The following is a 20,183-nucleotide window of genomic DNA, read 5'->3' as shown; positions in this document are numbered from 1 at the left end:
ATAGACTGCCCAGGGAAAATAAGACACCATGTGGCAGAGGATTACACACGGTATTGAAAGAGGTCAAGGAGGGTAAGAAAGAAGGGGAATCTTTTCAACTTGGGCAGAAGAAGAAGTTTGTAGAACCACTACTGAAGACAATTTCAGCACAACACAGAATATGGATTGGAATTAATTTAGTATGAAGAGACAGGACAAACATACATTCTTCCATTCAGGAGTTTGGAAAAGAAGGGAAGCAGACTGGAGCTGACTGTCAGCTAAGGACTGATAATAGTAACTCAGACCAAAATTAGGAAGGGAATAAGATGGTAGCAAGAGGTAAAACCCAGTAATTTGGAATTAAAACAGGAAAATTGAATGAATGGGGCTTTGGGGTCAGACTAAGCAGTTAAAAACGAGAAAAAGCAGAAGGCAAACATGCAAATCCATCTCTGTAAGCAGCAATCAATAGTGCTGAGGAAAGGTAAACAAGTCAATTCTAATCAGTTTTTCTCTGGAAATCTTTAGATTCTGCAGGGGAAGAGATACAGGAAAAGGCCTGAGGCATTGCTTTAGACAGCCTGCAAAGCAAAGGAACTGGGAAATGTATTCAGTAGCGAAAATGGATAATTGAATATGAAATAAGAGTCAGGAAGAAGACAACAAAGAAATCTACCCTGTTCAACTATCAGTCACAGGTAGGTGCATTATCACAAATAAGAGGAGGTGGCAGTCATGAGAAAGGGACCTGGAGGTGCAGTACTCAGATAAGATGGCTGGCAGAATCAAAACAGAAGTAATCATTTCTCTCAGAAACAGAAATGAGGATTAGCAGATGAAAATCAAATAGGCTACAGAGCTGAAGAATGCAGTTAATGAGAAATCAACTTGAAAAACAAAGTCATAAGGAATGAGGGTGAGCAATCTGCAGCAATGGGAGAGACTATGTCAAAGACCAACATGCAGCTACAAAGAGAGAAGCAAAAAGTAAGTGAGGCAATATGAAGGAATGTCTGATGGACCCCTGCCCAGGAAAAACGGAAGAGGGGAAAGTACAAAGACAGTGGTAGATGAGGAACATAACATTTATTTTTAATGATAAAAGGGAGGATAAGACAAACATTAGGATCTAATGTAATGCTGTACTGTAGGTTGCAAGGTTTCTGCAATCCGTATACCAGACAAACTGCTGATAAAATATTCAGCAACTAGCCCTTGATTTGGATTTCCTGAGGAGACACAACATTGCTTATGGCTGGGGTGTTAAATAAACAGCCATTCTTTATATTTCAGTAATATACATGGGATACAAAGCTCAATTACTGTACCATATCTTGCCACACATGAGGAAAGCAAATGAAAAGTTCAATAGTGCACTATTAACATCACACACCATGACAGTGGAAGACAAGTGTCACTGAAAAACAAAATCAATCAGTTGAAACCCATGAACAAGCCAGATATGTAAACCAATTGATCTTCTACTTCCTATTTCAGTCTAATGTTACCCACAAATAAGCCTGCATTTTCATTTAAGAACAGAACAGTGAACAGCAATTCAAATTCATAAAGAAGATCTAGAAAGGGCCTACTAATCACTTCAAAAAAGCAATTTGGATAGGAATCACAGAATATAAGGTTGGAAAAGACTTCAAAACATTACTTCAAAATATCAGCTTCACTCTCAGTGCTCCAAGTCTGTATCAGCTTTCCTTAAGCCACTCCTGAGAGATGTTTATCTAAAGTTGGTTTTTTTTTTTTTAGCAAACCTCAAGCAATACAGACTCCACAATACGCCCTGGCAGTCTACTGCAGTGACCAAACAACTTCAAAATCTTCCCCTATCATTTAGCATACATCTCATTCTCTCAATTCAAACCATTTCTTCACGCGCCATAAAGCTGATTGCCTTCCTCTTTGCAGCAAATCTGCTGTACAGAAAGAATGTTCCCTATTGCAACTGGACAGCTCTCTGCAGTGTTCTGCATCGGAAGGACAGAGCCCTTACATAAAAAAAAAAAAAAAGTCTGCCTGAACGGATGAGCTACAAAAACTCATCTCTGTGATGAGTCATCTGGGACAGCAGAGACGGACTTTCCCACATAAGCAGTCTGCTGGAAGCTGGATTCAGCCACCGTAAGTGACACAGCCAAAGGAAGCTAACATTTACAAGCGAGCAAAGCACAGCCAAGGCATCAGTCGTGATCGCTCGTCCTACAGCCCTCAGAAAGGAGCCAAGCAAAAACAACAGCACAGCCTTGGCCGTGTTGTTCAAAGGGAAAGTTAAAACGGGAAGCAGAGCCTCAAACTGGAGCGTTGGGTGGAGCTCCCAATTGTGCCTTGGCTGGTAGCACCACTCTGGGGGAAAAAAAGGAGTCAGTAAGGGCAAAGCAGAGCGAGGGGGGAGGGGGAAGAAGGAAAAACCGACCTCGGAAACAAGAGATATGCGTGGAACCAATCACACATAGGGAAAAGGATGTAGGGAGGCACCTGAAACCCTGGCCACAGAGTGGAGAAGGGGGCTGGGATTAGGACTGCCTCCCTTTCCAGGGGCAGTGGACTTGAGTGAGGCCCTGGGCATGATTTCCTCCCATGAAATTGCCTCTCTCTCTGGGGGGGGGGAGGGGGGTGGGCGGCAAGTAGGGACCCCAAAGAACATGCTGCAGGGAAGGGCAGGGTGCGTAGAGCTATCTAGGGAGGCGTACTGAGGCATGGCAGAGGGGAGGAGGCGGTGAGGACGCCAGGACAGTGGTGCAAGGCACTACGACGGTGGCAGGTGAGAACTGGAGGTATGCAGCTGCAGCCATGGCAGGGGATGGGAGCAGGGTATGGTAAAGATTGCAAAGCTGTGGTAGGGCTGGGGGAAGAAGGGGCAAGATGATGCTGATCCGCAGGGGAAGCAGCACACAGAGCAGCGCGCAGAGGGTGGAAGTGCGCAGCACGATAGGATCAAGGCTGGGGGGGGGGTGAACAAGGGGGTGCAGAGGGTCGTTCCCAGCCACGAAAGAGCAAGGGGAGAGCAAAGGGGGGGGTTACAGCCACGGGAGAGCAGAGCTGTCGGTGGGGTGTGAGTCGGGGAGGGAAAAGCAAAGGGTTCCCAGCCATGGGAGAGTATGGTTACAGGTCGGGATGCAGCGAGCGCGCAGCCACGGGAGAACGGCGCTACAGGTGTAGCAGGGGATGCGCTGCCACGGGAGAGCGGGGCGCCGGCGGCGGGAGGCAGCGAGGCGGTGCAGCCACGGGGAAGCCGGGCAGGGGTACGAGGGGATGCACGGCCGGCACAGAGCGGGGGGGACGAGGGGCTGCGCAGCCACAGGACAGCGCCAGGGGCGGCCCCGGGGCGGGGGTGCGGAGGAGGGCAGGGGAAGGGAGGGGGGGCCGGGCCGCTCACCTGCGCGGCGGAGCTGCAGCAGCCCATGGCGTCCGCGGGTCTGTGCCCCGGCGGTGCCCGCCGGGCATCCACTCGCCGCGACTCCCCCCGCCCCCGGGGGCGGTGGCGCGGTGCGAGGCCGGCAGGGAGGGAGCCCGGGGCCCGCTCAGGCGAGCGCGGCTGCAGCACAAGCAGCACAAGCACCAACACAAGCGCCGCCGCGGCGCCCCCTCATCCTCCTCCTCCTCCCCCTCAGCCCGCGGCGGCTCCGGGAGGGGCGGGACCTGCGAGGGGGCGGGGCCTGAGGGGGGCGGGGCCAGGCACTGCGGTGCGGGGGGTCCTGGCCCGCCCACTGGCCCCGCCCCCCGGCTCGCTCCGCCGCTTCCGGTGCCGCCATGTCTCGGGGCCGGGCCGGTCCCGCCCCGCGGCGGGCCGAGGGCTGGGGTATGTCGAGGGTTGGCGTCCAGGGCCGTGCTCAGCCCTCGAGCTCACCCACCCCTCGGCCCCCCGCGGGACAGCGGCGCTGCCCGGTGAAGGCGTGCTCTGCGCAGCATGAGGCCATCTCTTGATACCTGGAGATGAGACCGACCCTCCCACACGCCTCGGTACAGCCCCCTCTCAGGTGGTTGTAGAGGGCGATGAGGTCACCTCTGAGCCTACTTTTTCCCCAGGATAAACACCCCCAGCTCCCTCAGCTGCTCCTCGTAGGATTTGTGCTCCAGACCCTTCACCTGTTCCGTTGCCCTTCTCTGGACACGCTGCAGTGCCTCAGTGTTTTCCTGAGCTGAGGGGCCCAGAGCTGGACACAGAACTCGAGTTGCAGCTTTACCAGTGCTGAGTACAGGGGAGCCATCACCTACCTGGTCCTGCTGGCCACACTTTTGCTGACACAAGCCAGGATGCCATTGGCCTTCTCGGCCATCCTGGCCCATGTTCAGCCAGCTGTTGGCCTTCTCTGCTGAGCAGCTGTCCAGCCCCTCTGCCCCCAGCCTGTAGTGCTGCATGGGGTTGTTATCACCCAAGGATCTGGCATTTGGCCTTGTTGAACCTCATACCCTTGGCCTTGGCCCATTGATCCAGCCTATCCAGATCTCTCTGCAGAGCCTTCCTGCTCTCAGCATGTCAACATTCCCACTCAACTTGGTGTCATCTGCAAACTGGCTAAAGAGGCACTCAATCCCCTCATCTAGGTCATTAATAAATATATTACACAGAACTTGCCCAAATACTGAGCCCTGGGGAACACGACTAGTGACCAACTGCCAAGCCAAGGTAGCACCATTCACCACCCTTCTCTGGGCTCTGCCATCCATCCAGTTTACTACCCAGAGAACAGTGCACAAATCCAAGCCATGAGCAGCCAGTTTCCCCAGGAGAATACTGTGGGAGACAGAATCAAAGGCTTTGCTAAGGTCCAGGTAGATGAAATCCACAGTTTTTCCCTCGTGCACTAAGTGGGTCACTTTGTCATAGAAGAAGATCAGGTTGGTCAATCAGAATCTGCCCTCCCAAAACCCATGATGACTGGGCCAGATCCCCTGATTGTTCTGCACATGCTGTGTGATCACACTCAAGATGATCTGTTCCATAACCTTCCCTGGCACTGAGGTCAGGCTGATAGGCCTGTAGTTTCCCAGATCCTCCATCCTGTTCTTCTTCTAGATAGGTGTCACATTGGCTAATGTCAGTCCCTCTTAAGGTATGTTTACTGGCCCAGTAGCTCTGTTTGAACATGGCCTAAATGTATGAAGCAACACTTGCAGTTCTCAGTAGCAGAATTATTCTATCAATATAGTAGAATATCCATGATTAAAATAACATCGTAATGATTTAAGTTTAAAATGATCCTTAAGCAGAATGAGGCAAAAGAGACCTTGTGACTAGAGAAGGAGTTTTGTAGGCTTCCAAAATAAAACAGAAACTGTCATGTGGGCGAGTTGTGAATCATGCTGGGTTTTTTTAGCTCTTCTCAGTTTAATGGCAAGTAGAATCACAGAACCATTTAGATTTGAAAAGACTTCTGAGATCATCGAGTACAACCATAACCCCAGCACTGCCAAGTCCACCACAAAACCACGTTCTTGAGTGCCACATCTACATATCTTTTAAATACCTCCAAGGCTGATGACTCATCAGTAACATCACAATTTTCACATTTTCTAATAAAAAAATTAGAAAAAAGGTTAAAATACCCTTTTGCCATTTAGGTGTACATTGCCATTATATTCCATTGTTCCATCTCAATCTATTCAAATAATTCTGTGGTATTCCAGAAAGTGTGGCCATCCAGGTACTGCTTTGCAGGAACACTCTCTAGAAGGGATGTGTCTTTTGTGATTGACACAGAAATAGATAACAAGAAATCTGTAGTCAGTTCTTGTGTAACTTTGGACATGTTACTCCTGTATCTCTGTTCCTCCATTTTACCATTTATAAAATTGACTTTTGTCCCAGTTTTTGTCTTTTCTGTTTGCTTGGGTAACAAAAGCATGATGACCATGCCATAGATGTACTTTAGTCAGTCTGTTAAATAGACCAAATTCAATTTTTTTAAATAATCCATTCATTTAGGACTTCCACTTCAATTGCTTCATTTAGGACCTCAGAGTGTTGTCCTGGTAATTAAATACTGTCTCTCTTTTGGATGTAGAATAAACATGTACAGCATGATTATCAGAAGATAGTAATGGGGTTAAAACACAGTCCTGCAGAGACTTGTAAACCCTTAAAAAAAATCCTAGCCAATAATCAAAAGCTTTTTGCAGCTGCAGAGGGGTAATGGTATCTTTATAGTGATTAAAAAATGCCAGATCTTCATTTTCTGGGGGAGCCTTTATGGAACAGCTTGTAAAGGCATACCAGCTGTAGCACAGGTAACTGGAGTTTCTTATAAGTATATGAGAACTGTAGAAAGTATTTGAACAAATATCAATGTTAGAAATGATCACTGGAATCTCTGCCTCTGGACTGAGGAAATTAGTTAGTTTTTGATAGGGGTGTGGTAACAGCAGCAGTGGTAGTTACCTGCCTTTCATTAGTTTTATTGCGTTTTGTTTGGCCGGTCACACAAAGGAGAGGAAAAGTTAAAAGATTCTGGGTTATTCATGATTGTGCGTGCTTTTATATTTATTTAGATTAGCATTTAATGAAGCAACTGAAATTGGAATTGCTGAATCTTAGTTCAGTAATGCAGGAGTTGAACTTTAAGCATATGCCTAAGTGCACCTCTTGAATTGCGCTTTATGGATTCCTTTCTGATGCTGAATGTAATCTGCTCTAAGGCACGGTTACATCACAAGCTGCTAAAGAGCAAGTCTGACTGCACAAATCTACCATTAATAAGAAACTAGCTTTTTTCTATAACAGATTTGAGTCTGCCCTTTTCTCCTCACCTGTAAGGATGAACTTTATCTATATTTTCATTTCATTGCTAGACTGAGAATGACACGTTGTAGTTTTTGAAGCACCATTTGATACTGAGAGAGACAACAGAGACAAGGCCCAAGAATGACAAAAAATGCCTTTGCACTTGAAAATTGTAGGTTGTGTCCAGACTGCTTCCATTCTGGGAAGAAAGCATGAATTGTATGGTAATATTTACCTTTTCTTTTCTCACTAGGTGTAGAATCCTGAGCTTATCCATCCATATTTAAACACCTAAAGACTCTACAGAGTACAAAACAATCTATATCTATTGTTCTGTATTAATGAGAGAAATACCTTTAAAATAGCATTAAATAAAATTCAGTCTATTTGGATATGTTTTAAAGTATAAGTTTTGGAGTGTCATTTTGAAACAGGCTCAGTACTGAGCTAAGTGCTCAGTCCGAAGTTGGCCTTGCTTTGAAGAAAATGAAATGGGAAGAGATGCATTGTGCAGACTAAAAATTGAGTATTGCACCAGCAAGGCATTGTTACAGCCTGTGTGTTTGCCTCCTTCTTCTAATCGACAAAATCTGCTTATTATCATTCTGCTGACTTCTTCCACCTACCAATAAATCTGCATCTATCTGTGCTTGGCAAGCACTCTGCATCTTTAAAAATCCCATCCTGCGTGCTTATCTTCAGTATTCCTAGGATTGGTTTTGTTTGGTTTTGTTTGTTTTGTTGTTGTTGTTGCTGCTGTTGTTGTTTTGTTTTCGTTTTTCTAATTTATTTAAATACAGAGCCACACATATTCCCTCCATAATATGCCCTGTGAACATACTGTTAACTTTCATACACGTGTATCAATGCAGGATTAAGAGTGATCCTGCTGATTTCAGCAGAATACTAACAAAAGTACATCATGAGAAGGCATTCCAGCAAACAAATGGCAAATAGGATGTCAGCCCATCTCTATGAGTGATATGGGGATAAAGCCCACTGAACTATTCTGAGCCCTGTGGTCCCATATATCTCGGAACCCATGTGAAGCCGATCATCTTTCTCAAAAGTTAAACCATGCTGTTGCACTTTTTTGAATGCTGTGGAAGTACAGCATGGATGCTTGTGTCGAGTCACACGGGAAACCAGTCACAAGGCAGAGAACTCCAGCTTGTATACTGGCCATCCTGTCAGTTGTGAATTTTAGTCAGCCGAGGTAAAAACATTCAAGGGATCCTTCTTTGCCATTAGAATGGCAGGATTCTTACAGACTTTTTCATCGCTGACTAAGAAAAGATGCACAGCACTCAGTAAGTCTAAGCTCTCACAAATTAAAGCTAAGATTTTCTTCTTGCTGTATGTCTGACCACAGAAGAACAGGTTAATTCAGTAAACTTACTGAGAAAGTCAGAAGACCTGTTGTGATTCTACTTTGTGCTGCAACCCCATGTTAGGTCTGTTTCAATTTGAAAACTGGAGACACCAAGGAAAGAGAAAGAGCAGAGAGCTTTTTGAATTAATAAAGAGGGTGAAATTTTCTTTCCCCAGTGCTCAGTCAAAATTTTGGTGCATTGTACTCTTAGAGATGTAACCTTCTGGTGAGAGGATAGAGGTGTACAGTGGAGGTCCTGTCTCTGGGACATATCAAAAATATTCAGGACTCCTTAGAAGAATAAAGAGTTGGTGTGTTGGCAAAATGGCTTTCTAAACATTTAGTTTAGGTACTGCTTTGTACCTACAGTAGTCCATTCATGCCATACTGAAAGTTATAGATATTCTTTGTATATTAAAACATGTTGCTTTGCACTATTTAATACCTGTTGAATTTCATTCTGATGTCAGATCACCTGTGCATGAAGAACTGCATGAATAGACTATTGCACGCAGGCGAAACACCTGTGACATATTTACATCATAACCAGCCTGAGCCAAAATCATGCTAGCAATTTGCAGCTGAAATGTTCCATAGCCAGTATCCAAGCCCCCGAAAAATCCACTTTTCAGAAAATGTTCCTTAAAATACCTGGGACAGTGCAGCTGTGTGTGTGTGTGTGTGTGTGTGTGTGTTTAGGGGGGATGGCGTGTGCAACTGATGACGTGGTAGAAACCAAAACAATAGAATTTATTTCAGCCTTTTGAGAAAGCTTTGTGTTGCCCAAAGGAGACATGCAAAGCCAAGTACAATCCTTCCTGTAGAGGCTGTACCATCATAATATATGATTAGCTATTACAGTCTTCTGTCATTTCATTCCAGGAGAATTATGACTCTCCTAGTGAGGATGTAAGACTACAGATGGAGGACTGCCTGCAACAAATCTCTTATAAGGCTGCCACTGTAAATCTCTTGGAGAAAAGTCATTGCCTAAAAAAACATATGCTAAAGGGATCTGCTATTTGTTTTCTTAGGAAAGATGGGAAAAGGGGCTGTGGAGGAAGGTACTGTTCCATTCTGCACTCTTTAATGTTATGCAAGGAACCATTCATCAAGGAAGTTTCAGCTCTTTCTCAGAGTAAGAGAAGAAAGGAGACATAGCAATATTCAATGTGTTGTATCTCTCTGGCTTTCTCTATAGTATTCTTTTAAGAGAGGAGTAGAGACATTCCTCTCCAGAGGCTGAATTTTATAGCTTAGCTATAGTAATGTCCAGCTAATGGTTGATAGGTTGGCACAGGCCCGGCCTGTTGGTTGTGGAGAACATTTGCAGTGGACTCAGCATTCAACTCAGGGGCAGGCTTAAGACCAAAGAGTGGTTTGCCATGGACACAAACCCTCATTCATATATCCAGTGTAGATAGACACTGATGTAGCTCAAAATATTGATGCATAATCCAGTGTGAGAGTCCTTGAAAGTACTCTTTTGAAACTTTGAGGCTGACTTAAGCCAGAAAGGAGGATAGAGGGATGGGACTGTCACAGGGTTCAGCATAATTCAGCTCCACACTGCAGTTGACAGTATACATACAGCCAACGCAGCTGACAGTGACAGCTAACAAAAGAAGATATGAGGGCCTTCACAATGAATTTCACTGGATTTCTTCTTTCTGGGTTGGGTCCTAAAGGTCCCAGCCACAATGCTTGATTGTTCTTTGAGTCACTTATGTTTATGCTTAAAATTAGGGTATTAAAAATTTGAAAAGCAATTTCTTTTAATACAATGGCCACCATTCCAATTAAAAAAATGCATACATATGTATGTATAAGCAAGCATCGAGCTTGTGTGATCTTGTTGGCCTAGTTGGAGGGTTTCTTACTGGTCCTGGATAGCTGGATAATACTGTGAACACTGTGTGTGTTCCAGTGGATGTAGGTTTCATCTGCTCAGCAGTATCAGATATCAAGCTGCCTGTGTCCCTTGAACCAGGCTTGGGCTGGTTGACACAGCCTCAGACTAACAGCCCTGGCATCTAATGCCACAAAAAGTTTGGGTGGAGAAGAAAAAATCCTTGGATGTCTGAAATAATCACTGTGGTATAAACATCGAAGAAAAAACATTGGCTGACAATATTCTTGAGAAGAGCAAGTTCTATTAACTTCTTCAAGCATTTTTTCTTGTCAGCATTTTATCTTTGATTAGCAAGTCTTTAATTATCTAGAGGCTATGGCTCACCTGAAGAATGTACAGAGATACCTTTGCTTCAAGATCGTTAATTCAAACTCAGAAGTATTTTACAGGAACACAATCAGTCAATGTTTGGGGGTTTTTTTAGGTTTGTTTTGTTTCATTTTGGCTACATCTGTTTCATTTGACAGAATAATCCCCTAAATACTAGAATAATATCCACCAAGTAAGTTGTTCTATTTTATTTCTCTGCCTTTCTCGTAACTATTAATTCAACATTACTCCAGAATATTCTCATTGCTCTTTGGTCCTACCTGACACTATCCTAGCTCCAGCCTCTAGTCACCTGCAGCAGTTCTTCCTGCTATTAATGCTTCTGTCAACAGTTGTTACAAGTTCCCAAGTGGGAGAATATTTCCAAAATAAAAGCAGAAAGAGTCTGCCTCCAGAAAATAATCTGGCATGCCAAACATGTTGTTGCTTCACTTGAAGATGCATGATTTTTGAGCAGGTGACACTGAGAAATGGCTCTTTTGCTGTTACATCTTCATAGTTGTGGCAAACAAGCAGAAGTGCAGGACTAATGAGGATGTGATTAATGACACAAAACTGAGATACTGCAGTGAAGGGACTCAGGCAGCAGGCTCAGGACATAGAGGAAGGTAGGAAGAGTGCTAATAACTGACTGAAGAGGTTTTCTTTATTTGTCCTGTCACTGTCCCTGTCTCACTGACCAGGTTCTAGAAACCTGACCAAGGCAGCTGGCTAGGCATAGACCATAGAGCCTCTGACAGACCCTGGGTACAAGAGTACAGCTTTATCAATTTTCATGGCACACTAGCAAAATCCCAGGGGGAGGGGATGCAGTGTCTTGTAAGGACACTTTTGTAAGTATTTCTGGTGGGAGGGATTGCAGAAGAGTGAAAAGTGTGTCACAACTCTGAAATTCAAAAGATTTCGTGAAACGGTTTTCAAGTTGAAAGATGGAAAAAATTTAAATATGGAAAAATATTTTTTAGCAGTTCTGTGGGAACACTGTATGGTTTACAGAGGTGTCATCCATCCACCAAGTCTATCCAATTGGCTGATTCCAATAGCTCATTACCAGAAAGCTTCTTGCAAGTCTTAGAAGTGGATGAGGAAACCTCTCCCTTCTTGCTTCAGATTTTCATTAGGTAGGACCCAGGGCAACTCTGTGTTTGCAAAACAGGAACAGTAAATTAATGAAAACAGTGAAAGGCAAGAAGATTTGTGAGTAAACAGAGAAAACACAGGTTCTCAGACAACTTATGTTGGACGTTGGACTTTGCACAACAGAACCTCCTCAACCATGGTAAACTGTGACCATCCCACAAAGACAGATTTCAGTAGTTGTTTGTTCTGCAGCAGGGGAAAAAAAAGAATTGATTCCGTATTTTTTCTTTTAAGAAGATTAAAACCTCTGCTTTTTTAGTTAGTCATCTAATTACTAAGAATTGCAAATACTGTTGGAAGTATTGTGCTGCTGTTTGTTTTTCAGATGAATGCTTGACTTCTTGAGCAGTTGGTTCTGTTTGGGTTAATGACCAAGAGCAGACTCTAGTATGGATCAGACATTGTGCTTCAGGTATCAAAATTAACTTCTGACAGATTTAGGGCAAGATTTCTGCATGGCCAAGAAGTTTCAGTTTCAAAGAACTTGCATTTTTCAGTGAGAAACTGCTTACTCAACATACTTCTTAAAACAACAAGAGAATACAATTGCAATAAAAGTGACGATAAAGTAATAGTCTCAAAGAGATTCAGTTATGATTGAAAGACCTGCTCTCTTTTTCAGGTGTTATCCCATCATGTTTGCCAAACAGCTCAACCTCAGAGGCTTTCCTAGAATAAATGTCACCCTACTGTAAAACTTTTCTTTGATCAGACACCAGTTCCACAACATCTCCAAAGGATGTGTTCTGCTACTTAGCAGTGGTGGCAGGGTACAGAAAAGAGGGGACTTCTTCTACCCCTCTACCTTTTCAGTGGGGGAGGCTAACCTATGAAAGAATTAGGACAGCTGGCTGCATTTTGTCCTGTTTTAGAACAACTCTTCTGTGATAGTGAATTTTCCATGCTATATTTTCCTGTGAAATTTCTTGGAGAAATAGATAACCTCCATCTCAGCTACTGAGCTTGCAGGAGGGGCCATATTTGTTTTACATAGTATATTCATTCTGTTGTGAGGAGGGTTTGTTCTGTAAGTCATCATGTAAGTAATTAAGCAGGTGTCAAACAGTGGGCATAGCACACTGGTAAAGGAGAGGCAGATGAGCTACCCACTCAAGGCAGAGAGGACACTGGCTCCTGCTGTTCTTGTGTTTTCTTTTCCTATGTCTTACTGAACATCTCCTGCAGCAGTTGCTCCTTCCTGTGAGTTTTGAGGTGGGCATGAAATATTAATCATTAGCACTATTTTGTTAGGGTTATAGTTGTTTTGTGTTGTCACCATTTCAGTCCCCATGACTGTGTCTGTTCTAGTGTGCCTCACTGGTTTGGAGTAGGAAAGTTGTACCCACTCCTGAGTCATGGCCTAGTGACTCTTACGACGTGGGAAGAAGTACAAATGCTTTAACTGTGGTACTGGTGCACAGTGAATGTCAAGCTGATTGTCTGTGTACAAGACTTTTCACTGCATGCTTTTTAGACACATCTGTGTTTTGGCTCACTTTTATTTTAAATGAACAGTGACTACCATCACCACCACCATGCACACACATGCAAGACCTAGTATTAGGTCAGATCTCTTAATGACACCTCAGGATGAGACTCAAAATCATGAGTCATTTAGGAATCAACTGCAGTATAGATACAGGAATATTCATCCAGGCTAACTGTTGAATTTTTGACCCTTCACTTGGACATGTAGGACAGTATTGTTCAAAACACCAAAGCTGTGTACACATTCATATCATTATATATATAGGGACATACAGTAGGAGATCTTACTTGAGTTAAACCTTTTAGATGGACTACTTAAGAGATCTCTACACTCTGCTCCACTGTGCCCCTAATAAACAGCTGCTATCCTCAGTAACATGTGCACAATTCAGTTCCTTAGAAGATAAAAATCAAAACATTTTCTGGATCTTCTCTGGTATCCATGTAACTTTCTAACTTTTCCCTACCATTATTTTTTGAATCCCATTCCTTATTGAAACAAATACTGCCTTAGTGATTCTGCTTTCAAATACTAGCTAGAATTTCCTATTTGCTGAACAAAACAGGATGGGATGAGAAATGAGATGGAGCTGAGGGATAAAATACGTATACTGTAAAACAAGTATCTGCCATCTTTCTCCTGCCAAAATCTTGCTGTGTTTAGTTTTTCTAATATATGGTAACATCACCAAGAATGTAGCATTTCTATTTTGTGTGACAGTATGGAGAAAAAAGCCCCCAAAGTGTCTGTTGATTTACGTAGATTTTATAGTACTGCTGTGATAGTCCCAAGTGCCTTTGATTCCATGAGGTAAATACATGCTGTAGAAAAGTAGAGAATGCCTTCCAAGGACTTCAGATATAGCTGCGTGACGCACAGTCTGTCACTCAGACAGACTTTTTGTTTTACTTCCTTTTTTTCCCCAGCTCATGGTTGAAAAAATTCCACATAAACGCTAAAACTTCAACCAGGAAACAAGTTAAAGCTAAACTTATACTGAAATGCAATAGAAATGCCTCCCTGAATAGCTGCCTTCATCATCCTGGAAAAAAGGGTTAGTAGCTGTATGAGATACGGGGTTCTGAGGATGCTGGACTGGACACTTCTCTCACCATGCTTTAGTTCTATGAATTCAGATGAAATTTTCTGAGTTACGAAAGTGTAAGAAAGAACAAACCAGCTATCTTAAAACCAGAGCTCTATAGTAAGCTTTTCTTTCAGTAATTCTTTTTTACATCAGTGTTAATAAGGATGTAAAACAGATGCACAACTACTTAGGGACAAAGGGTTTTCAAGTCACTAGAACAAAGAAGATGAAGATGGCAAGCCTGGATTCTATTTGCAGCTCTGCCCTGACAAAGTTTTAATGATTAATTGCAGACTTTATTAATTAGCAATACATCCTTTAAGCAGCTTAGCTTTTTGCCTCTTTGTTATTTCCACTGTAGTTTTCCAAGCATTTTCCACCCCCTTTACAAAAGCTTGAAGATCATTTTGATGTAGGTGAGCGCTGTGAAATGCAGCAGGAAGCAATGAGTTTATACCTATCTAGCCTAGGAATGCTTCCAGGGCAGATACAGAGAAGCTAGTTGTTTTAACCCACAGGTTAGATTTTGCTCTGAAATCATATTTCTAAACACCACACTATTTGCCTTTGTAATAGGAGGCACAGCAGCCTTTAACCTAAATGCTTTATGTCTTCCTAGAACCTGTGCACATGACACAGGACAATGAAAATAAGGTCACAAGATCTTGGGCAGAGAAGAGCACATACATTTTTGCTGGATGCCTTTTTACAAATGGCTCAGTTCAGAGGACTCCACATGACATTTTAGGAAATCGCATTGAATCACTCCATGGCCAACAAACTTAAGAGGTGGAGAGTGCTGACTGCTGCCAGTTCCTTTGGAGAACCGTGCCGTGAAGCTTCACCCTGAGCAGGTACTTTAGCAATTCTGTGTGTGTGAATTCTGAACACAGGAAGGTCCTGCTGATGCACCACCCATACACTGGAGATATAGAGTCCAAATCGGGGTCACTGTCCAGTGAGCCAAAGGTCTGGGAAAGAACATCAGTATTTGCTGCCTTCCCCTCTTCCAGTGCTGTGCTCTTCTGCAGCCAACAGCTGAATCTACTCACTGAGCTCCCTAAAGTCGAGGTCTAGAGTCAGCAGCAGTTCCAGTGTGTGCTGATGAACGAACTGGGCTTATACATGCTGGCTTGGTCATCCCTCTCATGCACTTCTGCGCGGTACTCACGTCGTCTTTTACGCTCTGAGAGTGCAGGCAGAGTGCCTGGGTGGACCACGGTGCCAGTGGCATTACGGCAGTGCCCACCCACCAGCTATGGCACAGTTGTAGCTGTGCGAGCCAGTCTTTTCTCAGCCTGTTCGTAAACCGTAGGTTCATTTTCCGTGGTCACTAGGTGGCAGAATTGGCGTTTTGAAACCACGCAGGATGTTTTTTAAAAATGCTTACAAACTCCTTCAACTCTGTCCCTGTAAATGAGTTGCTCGGACCTGATAGAGGGAGCTGTGGGAAGAAACAGGCAGCACTCCCTCTCAGGAATATGATCTGTCCTGCAGCTGATGGATCACTTGTATTTATGCTCGATTCAAGACATGGGCAAATTTGACAAATTCTCCTGTAATATTTCGGGCTTTGATTTGCCAGTCTGGTGTCAACAGAGGTTCCAGACTGACTCCAGGGGACTTTGCTGAATAATTTGCACTTTTTATCAATAGGAATCTGCCTCTGAGACATGTCATGTAGTGAAAATCTAAGCTCAGACTACATCTCAAGGGATCATAAGGGATATGTCTTTTGAGCTAAGCTAAAGCATTTGGAAAATTCAGGTTTGGAGAGCTTTTTTACTTTAACCTCTTAATGCCAAAGTGTTTTAGGTTGGTTTGAATCTTTAGGTCACACAAAATAGAGGGAACGTTTGAGTACTGTTTTTTATTCCAAGCACCTTTCTGACAAATAGAGAATGTCCAGGAAACATGTTAGCAGGAATGTGATTTTATGGAGAGGTTTTAAACTTCCAAAACTGAGGAACATGAAGGAGCTTCAGATCAAATCAGCTTCTAGTTTGATAAATTAATGTTGAAGTTTCTGTATCTTCTGTGCTTGACCGTAGCAAAGGTTGGTCAAAAGAAGAAGAAAATGGGGAGCAAAAGATCTCTCAGTCTGGAATAAGACTGTTGTTTCCTATCCTGCTCGATCTGGAAATACTGAAATGGCTGAAGGACAGAGTAAATAACTTCTCTGTACTAGGGCTTCATGCAGCATAGGCAAAAAACCACTCCTGCCACCTTCTCTAATCCTGTAATTGACGTATTTTGTTGTCCTATATACTTAGGAGAGAGAGATTCTTGCATAATTTTCCCAATAGAGTGGAAGGAGTAAAATTTGCCCATTCGCTGAAGTTTCTCTCTGTCCACAAGGAAGCACAAGTATATGCATCTACGAAGGAATTTCTGTCTCCCCTTGCAATTTCATTCCAGATAAGCAGACGTCAAATTAGTAGCAGCTTCCTAGGAGTGCTTGAGGAGAGCTTGCTAGTATGAAAACTCCTTTCAGATGTTCACAGAGGTTGAGTGAGATTTCAAAACTTTGAAACAAAATCTCAGGACCCTGAAGGGAATTCACTGCATTAGAAAATTATGGTATTACCTAGCCCCATTTTTTTATTTCACAGGCTTCATAATCTTCTGGTGCATGTTCCTAGATCTCAGTGTCTTCAGACTTGAAACCTGATTCCAACTCAGTGCCTTCAGCCCACTGAAAACTATTCTACATGCACAATTCAGTGCTTTCGACCTTCATCAGCTGTATTCCCTCTAGCTAAGAGTACTGAAAGCTCTTAAGGAAAATGGTTTGCTGTGGTGATTCGACTTATTTTATATTTGCTTTCTGCTTCCTTTGGGTCTTTGTACTCAAATGTGTTGCTACCATTTGTCTCTACTGAGTTTTTTCTCATTTTTCATAGCAAAAAGAAAGGAGATTTGTTATATGTGAAGGTATAGTACTGAGATACTTAATGCCTTCTTTGCTGCAGTCTTTAGTTGTAAGTCCACTTGTTCTTGAGGACGTGCTCACTGAGCCACTTTCAATCATTTGCCAGCAGCTCTGGCTAACCTGGGAGGTCCCAGATGACTGGAGGCTAGCCAGGGTAATGCCCATCCATAAGAAGGGCAGAAAGGAGGAACTGGGGAACTACTGGCCTGTCAGCCTGACATCAGTGCTGGGGAAGGTCATGGAACAGAGATAGCACTCGTCTTGACGTGGCAATCATCCTGAGTGCCATCATGCAACATGTACAGAACCAGCAGGTGATCAGGCCCAGCCAGCACAGTTTAGGAAAGTCAGGTATTACTTGACCAACCTGATCTCCTTCTGTGATAGGGTGACCCACTTAGTGGAGAAGGAAATGTGGATGTTATTTACCTGGTATTAGTAAAGTCTTTGACACTGTCTGAATTCTCCTGGAGAAGCTGGCTGCTCATGGCTTGCTCATGCAGTGTTTGCTGGGCAGAACACTGGCTGTGTGGCCAAGCTCAGATGGTGGTGAATGGAGTTAAATCCAGCTGGTAGACAGTCACAAGGGGTGTTCTCCAGGGCTCAGTATTGGGACCAGTCCTATTTAACATCTTTATCAATGTTCTGGACAAGGGGATCAGGTGCCCCTTCAGTCAGCTTGAAGGCAATACCAAGCTGGGCAGAGTGTAAATCTGCTGGAAGGTAGGAAGGCTCTACAGAGGAATCTGGACAGGCTGGATCATTGTCCCAAGACCAATTGTATGAGATTAAACAAGGCTATGTGCTGGGTCCTCTGCTTTGGACACAATAATCCCATGCAGCACTACAGGCTTGGGGAAGGGTGGCTGGAAAGAGGTTGGAAAATGACCTGGGGATGCTGAACATGAGTCAGCAGGGTGCTTGGGTGGCCAAGAAGGCCAATGGCATCCTGGCTTGTATTAGAAACAGCCTGGCCAACAGGAGTAGGGCAGGGATCATCCCCCACACTCGGTGCTGGTGAGGCAGCACCTTGAACCCTGTGTTCAGTTCTGGGCCCCACACTACAAGACACTGAGGTGCTGGAGCATGTCCAGAGAAGAGCAACAGAGCTGGGGAAGGGTCTGGAGCATGAGTCTAATGAGGTACCAGATGTGGAGTGGCTGAGGGAAGTGGGGTTGCTTAGTCTGGAGAAAAGCAGATTTGTGGGGGACCTTCTCACTCTCTACAACTACTTGAAAGGAGGTTGTAGGCAGGTGGGGGTTGGTCTCATCTCCCAGGAAACACCATCATGGTGGTCTCCCATCATCCCAGGGATGTGAGGAAATCACCTCAAGCTGCACTAGGTGATGTTTAGATTTGATATTGGGAAAATTTTATTCAGACAAAAGGTTGTAAAGCATTGGAACAGACTGTCCAGGATAGTGGTTGAGTCACAATCCCTGGAGATTTTTAAAAAGACGTGTAGATGTGGTGCTTAGGAACATGATTTAGTGGTAGATTTGTCAGTGTTAGGTTTATGGTTGGACTTGATCTTAATGGTCTTTTTCTTAAATTAATTCTATGGTTCATAAAAGTGTAATCTTTGACGTATATTACAAAGAGTCACAAGAAAAGCTCAACGTTGTCCCTGCCTCAAATTCAAAACATGCATAGCAAAAGATGAAATCCAAAGTCTAGTCACATCAGACATCAGCTGTCCCTGGCTTCAACAGCCTGACACGTGCATTGTGTCCCAATAGTCAGATTTCTACGTGTTCTGATCAAGAAGCCAAAAGCAAAACTTCTGTGTTATACTCCTAGCCATCGCTGCTGGTTATTGGAAGGAGGGAGAAAGGGAGAAGGGGAGAAAGTAAATATGAGAGTATGGAAAACTTTACAGCCTTATAGTAAGTTTGTTCTTCTGTCCATTGAGACAGGCAAAAATCTTCACGCTTTGAGCCATAGGGATTGTGGCCATCATTAGGATTCAGGAACAGCATCTCCCTATATATCTGAGATGGAAGCAAGGTCTATTTTTGCCTCTGACATATATGGAAGTTGTTGAAGACTGAAATACCCGAGGAGAGGATTGTTCCATTTATACTGCCTAGGGGAATAAGGGTAGTTTATAAAAGCACTGCTGCTTAACATGAGAAAATATCTAAATATCTTAAGTCTCATTTCACTATTCAAAGGTTATGATACTTTTTTTTCAAGAAGATGGAAGGGTACCTTACAACACTGTGATCAGTGTATATGTACGGTTTGTAAAATATTATTTACCCCCATTTGGAATTTGCTGTGACATGGCCCTCTTGCCATTTTGTACATTCAAAGACCTGATTTGCCACACAACTGCAGTAACTGTGTGTCTAATTTAGAATAACAGAGTAAGCCCACAACCCCGGCATTCTGCTTTTTTTCTCTGTCTAGCCTTAGAAGTCAGATACGTTTTGTGTTTGAAGAGAGCATCTATTTATTTATGCATACAAAATTCTGCTCTGAAATGAAGATGGAAAGTATTTTTAGCATCCTACATTTGGATGTCAGCAGAAATATTGCTAACTACTGTATTAAAAATAGTTTTTCAATGACAAAGTGTTCATACCCCAATATTTTGTCTGTTCTGGCAGGGCATGAGGTTTTTCAGTTTAGAATATACTGATACAAGACTCGGTTTGTTTGATTGCTGGGTTTTTGAAGACTTCTCAGAGAACTTTTGATGACTTCTCAGAGATGGTCATTGTCAAAAATCAGTGCCCACAAGCTTTTGGGATTTTTGCTCTCCACAGGTTGTGATTTTATCTAATATGTAATTAAATAACTACAGGAGAAGGGCTTCCTACCATACACTCCTGCAGGCCTGTCTGGTGTTCTAGCAGGAGAACTCAATCTCACATCTTGGTGGATGGGAGGTTGGATTTAGCAAAGCACTTTAGACAGGCAGTTGATTTTAACCATGTGATTGAATGCTTGGTTGAATGATGACGTACTTCAAGCACACTGTCTTCTCTGTCCAGTCAGCACAATGACATTGCCTTTCCCCTCTTTCCTGTATTTTGCAATGCTTTTGCAAGTCAGCACACAGAAACCCTTTGCATGTGTTTAGTTAAGTGAGCAGTGCTTGATGGGCAAGGAGCTGGCACGTAGTTAGTAACGAGGAGAATCTTCTCTCCAAGTACTCTGTTTGCAGTGGTGGCATTGCTGAGCTACAGCATTTAAAC

The 20,183-nt window shown here is 43.6% G+C and overlaps 1 protein-coding gene and 1 long non-coding RNA gene across 9 annotated transcripts in view; one reads left to right on the top strand and one right to left on the bottom strand.

The window, feature by feature from the left end:
* The window catches only part of SLC44A1 (solute carrier family 44 member 1), a 72,968-nt gene extending 69,354 nt beyond the window's left edge, over positions 1-3,614 (bottom strand). For 3 of the 5 annotated variants that reach the window (XM_064642322.1, XM_064642323.1, XM_064642324.1), the window contains exon 1: positions 3,374-3,613. In XM_064642322.1, the coding sequence (XP_064498392.1) occupies positions 3,374-3,400 (27 nt within the window). In that variant the 5' untranslated portion in view covers positions 3,401-3,613. Of the gene's footprint in view, positions 1-3,373 lie in introns of all 5 variants that reach the window. The other 2 variants (XR_010426832.1, XM_064642321.1) reach the window with 1 other exon arrangement.
* The window catches only part of LOC135407354 (uncharacterized), a 62,157-nt gene continuing 44,588 nt past the window's right edge, over positions 2,615-20,183 (top strand). For 3 of the 4 annotated variants that reach the window (XR_010426837.1, XR_010426838.1, XR_010426835.1), the window contains exon 1: positions 2,711-2,758. This is a non-coding gene — a long non-coding RNA (uncharacterized LOC135407354). Of the gene's footprint in view, positions 2,759-20,183 lie in introns of all 4 variants that reach the window. The other variant, XR_010426836.1, reaches the window with a different exon arrangement.

The sequence above is a fragment of the Pseudopipra pipra genome, chromosome Z (genome assembly GCF_036250125.1).
Source record: "Pseudopipra pipra isolate bDixPip1 chromosome Z, bDixPip1.hap1, whole genome shotgun sequence".
NCBI classification, from domain to species: Eukaryota; Metazoa; Chordata; class Aves; order Passeriformes; family Pipridae; genus Pseudopipra; species Pseudopipra pipra.
Note: the sequence above shows the minus strand (reverse complement) of the source record. Positions and strands in the feature narration are given on the sequence as shown.